The 14,339-nt window shown below is 37.9% G+C and overlaps 1 protein-coding gene across 1 annotated transcript in view; it reads right to left on the bottom strand.

The window, feature by feature from the left end:
- Positions 1 to 561: 561 nt before the first annotated feature.
- Positions 562 to 14,339, bottom strand: part of LOC145991398 (neuropilin-2-like) — a 29,030-nt gene continuing 15,252 nt past the window's right edge. Inside the window, exon 5 of the mRNA XM_083127387.1 lies at positions 562 to 3,527. Coding sequence (XP_082983513.1) covers positions 3,415 to 3,527 — 113 coding nt within the window. The 3' untranslated portion in view covers positions 562 to 3,414. The remainder of the gene's footprint in view (positions 3,528 to 14,339) is intronic.

Raw genomic sequence — 14,339 nt, 5'->3', positions numbered from 1 at the left:
CGCAGAGACTTGATTTGCTCTCTCTATAGATTCTCCCAACAGATTGTAGCAATGAGCTTCTTGCCGTCATTGATGGAGTGGTGCTGGAAGTTATTTTTCAAATGTAGTCATCTAGGAAAGATTTTCGTTCAAATGAGACTGTGCTGCAATTGGCTATTGAAAGTTACAGCGATGAGGGTCTCAAGTTCGTTTCATAATCAATTTACTGTTATCACGAAACCACAAGAGACAGAAAGCAACGTGTTACTTAAAGATAGGTATAAGTTTGTAATAAATAGTAACTAAAGGGTGCATAGGAACAATACTATTTTGGGAGGAACAGTTGTATACCCACACATGTATAGTTTGGTAAAAGTTCGTGTCTTTCTAAATTTCATTTTTATTTTTAAAATTCTTGTCTGATTGACGGCAGTAAATAGGTCTGGGCAGACTTAATTGTCCGCCATACCCTTGGCGTCGCCACTATATGATTCTAAGTACCTCTCTCTTCTCTTTTGATTCTAACGATAAAGTAATAAGAAAACACTAATTTTATACAATAAGCACTTTATTGTTGAATTGTTTCTGAATAACAGAACATCATTAAAGTCTATACAATACTTATAAATGCATATACAATGTTTCCCTGAATATATAAATGAATGAACACAATGTAATACAAGACTTGTGATTGTTGGCCTTGCAACGGATTTAGTTATTCCTGTGCATTGTTTGGTAATTTTATCTGAAACATAGACAAAAACTAGCTTTGGAACATTTTTACAGGGTGGGCACTGCCAAGCCTTCTACAGGCACTTTTCGTCAAAAGTATGTAGTAAAACTACAACCTACCTTGCAGCTATAACAATACGTATGCATTTCACAATACATTTATTTTGTTCGTAAGGGATATTTGATGCAATCATGATTTCGGCTTGAATATAGCGGCGTGTGACTTTCACTTTCTTACGAACTTACAATTCGCCTTGTTTATATGAAAATTTAGTATAGTTTTCCAGCCCCATACATAAGAATGTCCTTAAATGCATAAATGGCTGTAAGGGTGACATCTGGTGTCGAACTTTGTTGATGGGATCATCCCCCCTTCGTTCCCTTTTTACATTGACCAAGATGCAGCCGGTGATATTTTCGTTATCGAATAGCATAAGAGATATTTCAAGGACATCTTCGTCTGACTGGGTGTTCCATGTGCTTAATGTGACGTGTAAAGCATCATCCGTAAGGGCCAATTACGTCGCTTCTTCCTTCATAATGTATTCTTGCGAAAGTCTATCAGGTTGTTGCAAATGCTACAATGAAGGATAAAGTGAGGGCGCTGGTATAGATGAATTACGAATATTCTCTTCTTAAGAACGTTTAGAAATAGAACTGGTATAGTCGACGCGCTAGCTACTTTAACGACCGGCTGGCTTTGAAGTTGACGGTGCGCGCCCACCAGCTGCAACAATCAAATTCAACGCACAGTGTTGCCACACATCTACTCTACGTCACCTTGTCCCTCCGCGCACAACCACCTTCCCACAGTCTCCATATTGAAGTTGCAAAGTACGCCAACAGCGTATCCGCAGTCGTGTGACTGAGACTCCACGTGGAGTAGACGAGCAGAATGACAGCTGCGCCCATTGGCAGAAGGTCGAGTGTCATTGGACGAAAACAACTCGCCCGCTATTTATCCCCACCCACGTTTGTGGCGGCGGGTTTCTTTAGTTCTTCGACGTTAACGAGGTAAACGCGTGGACTATAAGTTTCAAAACGCGGAGAAAATGGGACACTTGAATAGTCCGAATTTTTATGGAGAAAAAGTTATATTATTTTAGCAGTGAAGTAAATGACTATACTAGCATGGACGTTGCTGGACATTATCCACTGTATACTTCTCTCTATTGCTACCTTTTCCAACACTACGCTTCGAAACGAAGTCTCAGAATAAGTAAAGTGTAGGAAGCATTGTACGTGGATAAACAATGGATAATGCCTAATTAACATTTCATGCTGGTATGGACTCATTGTCACTAATCTAATGTGCAGAGAAGTAAATGATTATATTTCCGAGCTAAACTCTGAAATAACTATTAAAGGAATAATTTAAATATAAACTAAGATGTAGTCGTATCTCTATCCACTTTGGATTTGTAGTGAAACAGTCCAGTTTGCAGTGAAGCTAGTATGATTTTGAAACCACGTAGCTCTCTGATATGGAAGCTCGGGGCAGTTCACCCCCTTCATCTACCCAAGTGGAGTGATCAGACATTCCGTAAGGGTATTTATTAACATGAAGAAGTAATATGTTCTACATTTTCCATCTTTTCCTGCATTTGACGTTCTTATTTTGCATGATCGTTGGGAAAAAAGATTAGGAGTATGTCCCCAAGCCCGCTCCTCAGGACACACCTCCCTTAATTCGACCATGAGATCGGCGAAATGAGGCAAACGGGGACGTAATCAAATTGACATAACGGCCATTATGTGAAAATCATCAGATTTCAATATGACGGACAAGTCTTGCAACACTAACCTAAGTTGCTAGGCTTTCTCAAGCCCTATACCAAAGGTGATGTTTGGAAAGGTGGTGAGATGGGGAGTTTATTTTCTGGTTAGTAGATCTCACTCAAAATTCCCTGCTCCTTCCCTGGTTGCAAATTTTTAGCAATTAGGGAACATGATATAATATTTCGAAGCTTCCAAAGAAGGTGGGAATTCTCCCAACTGGAAATCTTTCAAGTACAACCTTGATAATATCCTTCAATAAACCAGATTGGTAGAGATCTTAGTATGTAGATATGTCAGCTTTTTTTAAGTTAACGCAAATATCGTACTAGGTAAAGTCGAGGTAAAAGTCCAAATGCATGAACTACATTGAGACCAGGCGCGGATCCACGGGAAGGGCGATAGGGGTGATTGCCCCTCCCAACTGGCAAGTTTCAGGACATATTATTATGCCTAGTATTTTGAAGATTCAAATGTTCTTTTATCACCAAATTTAAACGGTTCAATAACATTTTTAAAGTTTTATATAAGTCCACTTTATATACTCATGATAAGCCAATCGGAACTGGATCTACAGTTTAAACAACTGTGCATTATGCCTCAAAAGGGATCGAACCAACATCCCTTGAGTTTTTTTTATCTTTGCTTAATCACTTTACTCCTTAGACATCATCGTTCAGTTAATCGTGCAAAGGGGAGAATTACGATACGACGAAATGCAATAATAACAATCTATTCCATTCTGGATCCCTACTTTTGCAAAACAATGGAACACGAGATATTGTTTACATAATATAGTGCAATTGTAGGTTGGAATTGATTCTCGGTGAGATGAGGTACCCGGCTGAGATTCGCCCCTCCCATCTGTACCTTCTGGATCCACCACTGGATTCGAACGACAAGGAGAAGGGCAGTAGGAAGGTACTGCTAGCAATGGTACACTTGTTCAAATGTGATTAAGAATCCTGGATAGCTTTCACGCTCGTCTGAATGGAAGTGGAATTTCAGGCTGACTGCTCCTGGTTGATATCTTGCTGTCCCTGAAATGGAAAAGATAATGTTAAATACAGTAAAAAACCTATTTTGAGCATATTCTAATGATACCAATTAAAACCTCTCATTCGTTTTCATGCATATCTGTGGCTTGTTGCAATGACGTGTAGCGACAATACATATGCAATAACGTTTTCATTGTGTGAAAAACAATCCTTCATTTTGGAAAGCTGAACGACATACTCTTCTGCAACATACTTAACCATTTAACAAGCTAGCTGAGTGGCAAGGTGGGTTGATTTAAATCAGGTGATTTTTTTTAACACTGATTTAAATCACTTCAAAGATATATTCTGTAGAATAATGTATCAGAGTCAGGCATGTCCCCAGGATTTGTCTAGGGAAGGGTCAGATCGGAAAACGTGTTCATTTAACATTAAAAAAAACCACCCCCCACCCCACACACACACACACACACACACACACACACACACACACACACACACACACACACACACACACACACACACACACACACACACACACACATATATATACATATATATTGTAAAAGCCCCATCTAGTTCGCCGCACTTTTTGACTCTCTTTGCACCGAAGCGTCTAGTTGGCTCCACGTGCAACACCGAGTCGTCTCGTTCATTAATTTGGAGTGAAGTAGTGTATTTGGTGTCTGCACTACCTTCCGGACCGGTGTATGTGTGGTGTATGGTCACGTGGTGTGTGCTAACTAATCAAATGACCGTTTAAAGCAGCAGACAGGCATTTGTTGAATCTTCTGAACTTGAACACCGCTTTCCGTCTAGCTGATTGAACGTAATTTCCTTGCACTACTCTGACACTGGATACACCTGCAAAATAGTTCCAATGTTTTTACTAAGTGTTAGATTTTATTTAATTCTTGCTTTCTATTAATAATGATCAATAAGATTTCATACTTGTAGTATTGCATTCGTGTTTTATCTTTATTCTGTATATGGTGCTATTAAGGCCCGTATACAGGATATTTTCATCAAATCAAATCGACATCAGCACACATTCCATTTCTTCAGGATGTGATGACGTGGGATCACCTATTCCCCAAGGAGAGTGCCCGTGATGATTTTCGTAATGGATATAAGCATGAATAATATTAGCCCCACCTCTCAAGTCAGCTGACAAAACTCCGCCTATAATTGACGGTATTTTTAGTCCATTATCGTATTATACACATAAAAATTTTAAAAAAACTTTAAATAAAATCGCCAACCCTTTATCTCAGAAAACCTTACACAACAATGCTCGTGCAAACAATATAATAATTCTGTTGTAACAATTTGTTCATCATTCTTATGTTTTCTATAGTTATGATTTGAACTTGCCTATTAGAGCATTTATTTAGTGTTTTCGATGATCAACTTTGGGACGATGATTGCTATTAACTCTGGTATCTGAAGACAAGGAAAAGTGAAGGTGAGTCACGTCTTTGCACTTATTGCCAACCAGTGGCGTGCCCAGGATTTTCGAAAAGAGGGTCTACGTGGTTTTTTTTAGTAGTCAACCTCTTTTTGTCATCTTTTCCGCCTTTTTTCTTAATTCTGGGCCAAAGAGGGGTTATGATTCTCACCCCCCCCCTTCTTGGGCACGTCACTGTTGCAACGTTGTCTTCTTGCGTGAATATAGCCTAGAATGTAACACACGCGTTATTAACATTGTATTATAATTATGCATCTTCGTTTGTAAACTGTAGTTTGAAGCCTTAAAGTTTCAATACAAGAATATCACATCTCATTTGACTAATGACAGAAATACGACGATATAAACCAAATCAACATGTGACAAACGTTAATTGTTGATATTAGCTTGATTTTGGTTTATTTTACTTCGACTTTCTACCACTTTCAGCTAATCAAGAAGATTAGTGATGGTAAAACGAAATTAATAAAGGACAATCGCAAACACAATAAATAAATAAATAACCAATCGCATAAAGACACATGGGCAGGACACAAGCTCAGCAGAGGATTATACTGGCTGTGGGTCCAGATCCTTGTTAGTCTTCAACAATGCAGTTGAGTGTGTTGTACAGCGTGAATCTGAGGTGGTTGAGTACCATGAGAAGTTGCTCCTTACATCCCTTGACACTAACTGGTTATACCATATTTCACGTTGAGGTTGCACTACAGTTATTAAACATTTGATTCCTACTAAGGTTAACAATAGTACTTAAAAAACTCGTGGACAGAATATGTTTTATTTTGTTTTCGAATTGTAAAAGCGTCGCACGCCATCCTAGCATCATAATATATAAATAAAGCATGCAGGGTTCGAATCCCGCCCTGGACAAGTGCGTTCTTTATGACTGTCCCTTCCTCAATTTCATATTATCACTCATCATCATCTTCGCGAAAAGTTACAGAAAAGCTAAGTAAAATAAAGCAAATCAATCTAACAAAGCATGCCCCATATTATCTTCAAAAATAACCGTTTGTGCATCCAACGGCGAAAGAAACAGTAGGCAAATTGTGCACCACGATATTCATTCGGTCTGAATTACACAATGTGAAGACAATGAAGTTAAATAAATATGTCAATAAGCAGAGAACAATGTCTGCTTCAAACCAACATAGTTTAATTCCTTAAAACAACACAAGATGTAGAATTAAAAAGTAATGAAGATAGTTGTGGACAATTTACCTAACATTATCTTTGCCGTTGACTGTAAGCTTGACATTACGGTTACTGAAGCACGCGGTGCCAGGGTTGTCTCTCTAGCCACGCGTTCTGTTTGTGTGAGTGTGCGTTAGTTATTTTAATCAGGGGTAGAAAAGTACAGGGAACCCAGTCGCCATGGAGCCTGAAAATTTGCAACTGGCGTCTGAATTTTCAAATTAAGTTCCAAGTTCTCTTTTTTAAATTTCGAGCTCACTTTTGAAAATTTCCATTATTTTTTTTTAAAAAAATAACAGTATGTTGTTGTTTTTTTTTTAAAAAATTGTGTTGTCTGTATCATGTGTAGGTATCATTAAATCAGAACAATAAACATGGATATTTTTTTTTGCAATGTTGCTAGTCGAATTTTTAATAATCTCAAGTGTTATGTAGAGTCGGCTGGCTATGTATTGGAATGCATAGTTATTTCATGCTGTTACCGGTAGAGCCTTGTTTAGAAAGCCACTCCGGCGCAAGAATCAATTACTATTAATCCAGTCTTGTATGAATTCATAAATTAAATGTTCTAAGATCACATTTCAAAATGTGTAGCTTTATCTTGATTGGATTCATCGCTTTCATAGCCAGCATTTGCAAATATACATGCTCATATTCCTGTACATAAAATGCTGGCTCGTTGGGAAAAGGGGTAGCTTGAATTATTTCTCTACCCCTGATTATAATCAGGTAATCTGGACCACTAATTTTTCCAGTCATCTCTCTGTTTCTGCGCGATTCTGGGATTCAAATAGATTACTATTAATAAATCGTGAATTCAATTATAGATTTCATGTAAAATAAATATGTTGTTATTTGCCTCAACTAAATATTTATTTTAAATTCTTATGTAATTTTACAAATAAGCTGACTACAAGAAACAAACAAGCTGGACATGCCCTGAATATTTTTGCTATAAATTTCTTCTCTCACCCATTCTAACTTAGAAATGTTGCCATTTATTTAAACTGCATCCATCACATGACAATCCAAGGACACGTGATATGTAAACGATGCTGCTCAATTTTGGGATGGAGGTATAACGATATTGGCAAGGAATCAGATTGGGTTAATTTCCTCAAAACTCATGATAAAGAGATTATTATAATTAAATGCACTAAGGTAGCTGAAGCAAAGCTGGCCCTAGTTAAGCTCCTAGGGCAATTTACGAATCTCTAATGAGAGATAAATTTATGAAATTGAAAGAAATAACTCCTATAACGAATTAATAACGTGTACGAAATTGATATTTTGTAGCATTGCTTATAACGTTTTAAAAAAAATACAAAACCGTTAAATCTGTTCCCAAGGTAACCCATGGCTTAGAAAATGATGCTTGTGCTCAAGAAAACATATTTATTCATGTGTATTCACGTTTCTATATCTTATTAGAGAAAATTGTTGGTGTCCAACTTTTGATTGTTGACATGCATTATAGGCAGTAACGACGAACTGTCGACCTCTGTGGAGGACTGATTTGCCAGGGGAGGCGCCAGTGGGCAGGAGCCAAATATTGATAAATTAGGGTGGGCAGATACAAAGTTGAAGTTTCACTCTCGCCCTCTCCTACATTCCATTGTATTTCATTCGCCTTTTCTCTTTGCTGTTGTGTGTCATATTTATATTTTTCTACCATCTCTTCTGCTTGTACAGGGAGTCCATAAAGTCCTGCAAAAAGCTAAAACTCTATAACTTTTTAGCTGTTGCATTTAACAATACACATTTTTTCGGTGAGAAGGGTGGAAGTTTAAAGTTTTGTTCTGGCCACACTGCTCAGTGACGCTTGCACTGGTAATCACGTGATCATGTCACTTAAGATGGCGTCCATCCAGGAAAAGGCACAGTGTGTTCTGTGGTTTGCAGAGTTAAAATATTGCGTTTCAGTGCGGAGAACGTTCCAAACAACGTATGGGAAACCACCCCCAGCAGACACAAGTATCAAGAGATGGTATGAAAAGTTCAAGGCAACGGGAAGTGTGTGGAACGCCAGGAACGAGTGACGATGTGATGCAGACAGTGCAGGACAGCGTAGGCTGGAGTCCAATGAAATCGCTTAAACGAAGATCCTTGGAACTGGGAATACCGAAGTCAACGTTACACAAGATCCAACGCAAGAAGGTGAAGGCGCGGCTCTACAAGTTAAAATGTGTACACGAGCTGATAGACGAAGACTGTGACATGATAATGGAATTTTGTGAATCAGGAGAGATGGATTGGCCGAAGAGAACCCACACCTTGGCCTGCAAGATCACCAGACTTGACACCTTGCGATTACTGGCTGTGGGGACATGTAAAGACCGAGGTGTATTCATAGAAACCAGCTAATCTGGATGACCTAAAAGAAAAAAATAAGAGATGTGATACTGAATATCGCAGGAGAGCACCGTCAGCACGCAATTCTCGGTTTCACAAAAAGACTGCAACAGTGTTTGGACGTGGATGGTGCACAATTGGAGGTTTGGCGATGAACTAACAAGCAGGAAATAAACTTTGAACCTTGCTGTAAGTACACACAAAATATTTTGTTAATAAACTTAATAGTTTTCAAGTTATAGAGTTTTAGTTTTTTGCAGGACTTTATGGACTCTCCCCCTTTCCCTCTCGCTTTCACACACACACACATGCTTGCGCACGGGTAATCGGTTCGCCAAATCTTCTGTTAAATTTCCCTCAATCCACTCCAATCTAGGAAAGAGTAGGATGTGACTCCATGTCGTCACCTGTTGTAAAGATGCTTGGCTATCATTCCTAACTTTCCTCTGTGAATCGTAATATAACCTTCCTTATTTCTCTCATTCATGTGTCCCTTTCCTTCATTGGGTCTCCCTGTCCACGTCTTTCACCTGCTCACTGTGTACTTCACTCTGTAAGTGGATATTTTGTCTTATCCCTTTCAATTAAGAATCAATATAACATAAACTATTCGCGATTAAAATTAAACGATATGCCATCTGGTGGGATTTTCAGAAACTACTCTATGTAGCGTACGTTGTGTTGAAGTCGTTTAAAGAATGGGGAATATGCGAAAGAGTAGGATCTACTGTTCAGTTTTTTTTTTTTTTTTTTTTGGCTCTAAATCGTTTTATGGATCAGAACAAATGAAAAGTTTTCATGTGTTTCCAGCACGTGGAATCAAGAAAATGAAATTTGTAAATAAATCAGGGAAAACGTAATTGATTGACAGAAGATTCGCATGGGGGACAACACTGTAATTCGGTAAGGAAGTTACGAAGAATGCACGAGTCTGGTACATATATATTACCACGAAAGTAAAGTTTTAAATTATACTTTATAAGTATTTTTTTTCTGTCGAAAAGTCATGAAGCGTCTTACCCAATGCATCCATGTGTATTATGTATGTGTGAAATTTGGAACAGGTGGAAGTCGATTAAGAAAGAAGATGAAAATATTTTGAGAATGAATGAATGTCAAATGTAACCAGAAAAAGAAAATGAACATGATAATGTAGCTGTTCCATTCAGTACGATGTCCTTTTTCAGTGAGGATAGCCTGGTCATGAAATCATGAATATAATTATTAAACCAGCCTTTCTCTTTCGAGAAAGAACTGCAACGATATGTTCGCAATTTTTCTCCTGTCAGCTTTTCAAGTATAGGGCAATTTCTTTATTTTCAAATAATTTCGAGAAGCCCAGTTACAACCTGGGGTGCAGATGATCCAGCACTGCTTTGAAGAACCAGTGTGTATACATTAGTTTCGTCTACGTTTTCCGTGTTATTTTTGCCTATCATAATTAAATGCTTCGTTCTCAGCACAGCTTCACCTTCGTTAGAGTTCCTGGAATTCAAATCGCATTCGCAATATTTAAAAATATTTCGTAATTTAAACGTTTTCTACCATACCAGCCATGACAACACGCTGCTATTTCGTAGTCGTACTACTACTGAATGTAAACAAAGATTTATCCTACATAGAGCGGCCATATTGGAAGCGCCACTAGGGCTCAGATCGTAATTTTAATCGCGAATACTCCAACGAAGCAGATTAGATTAATTGATTTGTTTAATTTGCCTTTCGTTTTCTTCTACTTTTGGCTAATCGCGAAGAAAAAGATGAATTGTGATAAGATGAAATAGAAAAAAGGAAAGTCACAAACACACATGGGCAGATCACAAGATATGGTCCACAGAGGATTATACTGGATGTGAGTACAGACGCCAGAGACTCGTTAGTCTGCAAAATACAGTCCAGAGTGGAACGTGGAAGAAATGTTGACATTTATACTCTGTCCCGGCTATCTCTGGAGCAAGGCCACGCATAGCGGAAAAGAAGGGGGAAATCGAGTGGGCAGAGCGAAGCAGTACACAGATACTGATAACTGCAGTCGCTTCCCCCTTCACGCAATCCCATTCCCTCTCACATGTTCATTGATGGAGCCGTCTCGCGTCACTACTTGCGCAGAGACTTGTTTACAGATACAGCCGGGACAGAGTATGGGGGATGTTGCTGAGTAAACAAAAAAAAGATCGTAGAAATTGTGTGTGCCTAATCTTCAATAAAAAGAGATCAATCTGACAATTCGATTGTCGATGGCGTGGATGGAACTTCCGATTTGGCCAAGTTCCCAATGTAAACAAGTGGAATACAGATTGTCTTCGAGTTTATTTTGTTATAAAAGATCGGATACAATTTGGATCACTTAAAAATTTTTAAGTGATAAAGAGAAACAAAAAATCCTCAAAAAATTGGGAAGTTCCCGGATCTTTTGGATGCAGATATAAGGGACAACACTATTTTCCAAGGCAATGTTGATCTTCCACCAACAGTTTCGTTTTTCAAAAGTCTTCTCCAGGTTGAAATGAATATTACATTAATTATAAACATTGAAATACTTCGATTACAACAGTAAAATAAATTATAATAATTGCTACTGTTAAAATTATTATACACTAATAATATAATTTAATTAAGTAAATTTTAATCCAAATTTATTATTACTGTTGTTGTTGTTTTATTATTATTATCTAGCTCTGCGACGCCAAAGGTCCCGGGTTCGAATCCCGCTCGGGCTTGGTTGTTTGTGAATGTCCATTCATCAATTTCATCAATCATCCACATCTTTGCAAATTAGCCAAGAGGCACAAAACGCGAAGTAAAATAAACTAAATCAATCAATCAATCAATTATTACCTAGCTATTCGATCCACAAGCTAAGTGAATATATCCAGCACAATTATTTTCCATACTATACGGAAATGCACAGTTATTGTATTTTGTTATTAACGTTTGCAAGTGTCGTTCAAGAAATGACTTTAGAAGTTAGAAAGAAAATACTCACAAAGTTTACATTGTGTGAACTCATCTAAAATTATAATTTTTCAAATTCTGAAAACTGTGGAACCATTTATTCTTTGGATTAAATGGTAGAATATGAAAATATATCCTGGTTCCTGTATTTTCACTCATTTTTTTCGATCTAATGCATATTTTACATTTATTACTCAGTTCGAATACAAACCAAGTGAACAACAAACTTTCTGCTTTTTTGCAACTTGAAATGAACGATGCCAATTTTCAGAGGGAATTTTCGCTTTACTACCTAAATCCACTGATTTTTCCGTATCGGGTCTGTTTGAAAACGATGCATAGATACCTGAAAACAATTGTTTGTTCCCTATCTCGCGTTGAAACCAAAAGCCATACAAATATTGTCGTCTTTTCCGAAGACACTGCCTTTACACCATCGAATTCAATGTTATTCTTTTCAAAACCGGAAGTGCAGTCCCCGCCCGCGCCAAGGAAGCACAGAAATGTAAACATCCGGTGAATAGCGCCCGTAGGTGTAGATTAGAATTAGATTATATTGCTTAATTCATGCGACAATTATGAAAAATGTGGTACAAATTCTTTACAAATGCAAGAGGCACCGAAGGCTGCAAGAAGTATTTGTATATGTGAAACTAGCACCGTCCCTTGGAGAGGAACAAGGCCTAATGCTTCATGGAATGGAGCAACCTACAGCAAAACTATTTGAAATGTAATTTCAGCGTTTTAGATTCGGAAAGCAAGTTATACCGAAATTCGACATTTACAGTTGCTCAAGTTCCAACTGCCCGCCTTTATTTACTACTACTGACGTTCTTTCCAAAACGAAATAACTTGTTTTTTCCTTGCGATACAATGTTGTTAACCATTCAAGGATAATGACAGAAAGTATGATAACCCCGACAATAGTGAAGAAATACATTTTAGTTTTTGTCCATAATTCAAATGAATTACTTTGAATATTCAACTTTAATAATGAGTTTTTTAACTGAAAAGAGCGCTGCTTCTTCTTCGTTCAGGCTTAATGAATGATCCTTTTACTTGGCTCATAGGAGTGTAGTCACCTGTATGAATCTTTGAATTTAATTAATCTTTCAAAGTACTTTTGTTCATTCTGCATTAAACTTTCCTCGCATAGAAACCTGAATTTTTACACAAAATAAACTTAAAAATTGTAAAAATAAAGGAATATGTGCAAGATGAACATTGAAAAATCAATGTCATCACTTGTTGAAATCGTGACCTGACTGATGCAGGAAAATGAGATGCTCGATGTGCTTCAATAGAGATTGAGAAAACAAACACGTTTAAGTAAGTTAGGAAAAAAAATGAAATTTGATCATTGTAGCTATGTGGCGATTCTTCTCCTGTTCACACCTTACCTTCATACAAATGGAGTCTCTCTTGTTTACCGCCCTTTGAAACTCTTAGAAACAGTTTCAGTGACTGACAATTGCCACACGAGCGAAAAAAGTCGCCCATTACACAAAACGCTGGTGAAAGAAGCCTAGTTATGAATCGAAGTTCGTTTGCATACTATGTGGAAGTAATGTGAAGATGTTTTTATTTATTTGTTTGTTTTTTCTACATAATCTTCCTGTATGATTTTGTACTCCTCCCACCTCGGGAAAAGTGCACTTTGGCTGTAGATAGATATTGAAATACATATTGTAGTCAGAGAAGTGTTAATTCGATCATAAGTCTTATGATTCAAGTCTTAAATATGGGATGATTTATTACAAATATTAGGTATTATCCCTCACCATATTTTGCTACGATTTTTGCTATCTCATACGGTAAACTAATGTAAATCCAAAGGCAGCGAAACTTCGTACAGGATGATGCCTTTCTCGTATTGACAATATTCGTCTCGGAGTCAAGGCAGGGCAATTTTTGGGTGGGCGCTTGCCCACCTCGCCATCGCGCCGTTCCTGTGGTCTGCACAGTCCCTACGACGACAGATGGTCTACAATAAGTTAAATAAAATGGCTTATGGCAGCCCCCGACTGTTCGTTTTCTGCATGGTGAACATGAGTTGGACTGGGTATATAAATGTAGTGTCATTTGTTAAATGTGTTAAATACTAATATGATTTTCGTAATGTAGGCCACCTTCGGAACAGGGGCTACCTATGGCTCACTTACCTTATTGAACAATTTAGAAAAAGGTAGTAAAAAGATTGTCACATCGACGTCCACAGAATTTTTTCCAGCGAGGGGCAAGCAAGGCATTTTTTCCGTCCAGGGGGCAACGAGGTATATTTCTCCCCACAAGAGTATTGTCCCTTCAAAAAAACACTCTTTCTATTTGAAGTTTTCATGCAACGTCCGTATAATAATTAACATAAATTACTGTAATTGCAACAAATTTAGTGAGAAATATGTATATGCTTTCAGGTTGACATTCATTACCCCCATTAACGGGGTATATATAGCTTTCTCTGGCGAAGAATCAAGAAGACGCCCTCGTCAACTGGGTATATGTCTTTTTCTGGCGAAGATCAAGAAAACGCCCTGGACAACTGGGTATATGTCTTTTTCTGGCGAAGATCAAGAAAACGCCCTCGACAACTGGGTATATGTCTTTTCTGGCGAAGATCAAGAAAACGCCCTCGACAACAGGGTATATGTCTTATTCTGGCGAAGACCAAGAAGACGCCCACGACAACTGGGTATATGTCTTTTTCTGGCGAAGATCAAGAAAACGCCGTCGACAACTGGGTATATGTCTTTTTCTTGCGAAGAATCAAGAAAACGCCCTCGACAACTGGGTATATGTTTTTTCTTGCGAAGAATCAAGAAAACGCCCTCGACAACTGGGTATATGTCTTTTTCTTGCGATGAATCAAGAAGACGCCCCCGACAACT

The sequence above is a fragment of the Lepisma saccharinum genome, chromosome 8 (assembly GCF_977018435.1).
Source record: "Lepisma saccharinum chromosome 8, izLepSacc3.1, whole genome shotgun sequence".
In the NCBI taxonomy this organism is placed as follows: Eukaryota; Metazoa; Arthropoda; class Insecta; order Zygentoma; family Lepismatidae; genus Lepisma; species Lepisma saccharinum.
This window is presented reverse-complemented; position numbering and strand designations above follow the sequence as displayed.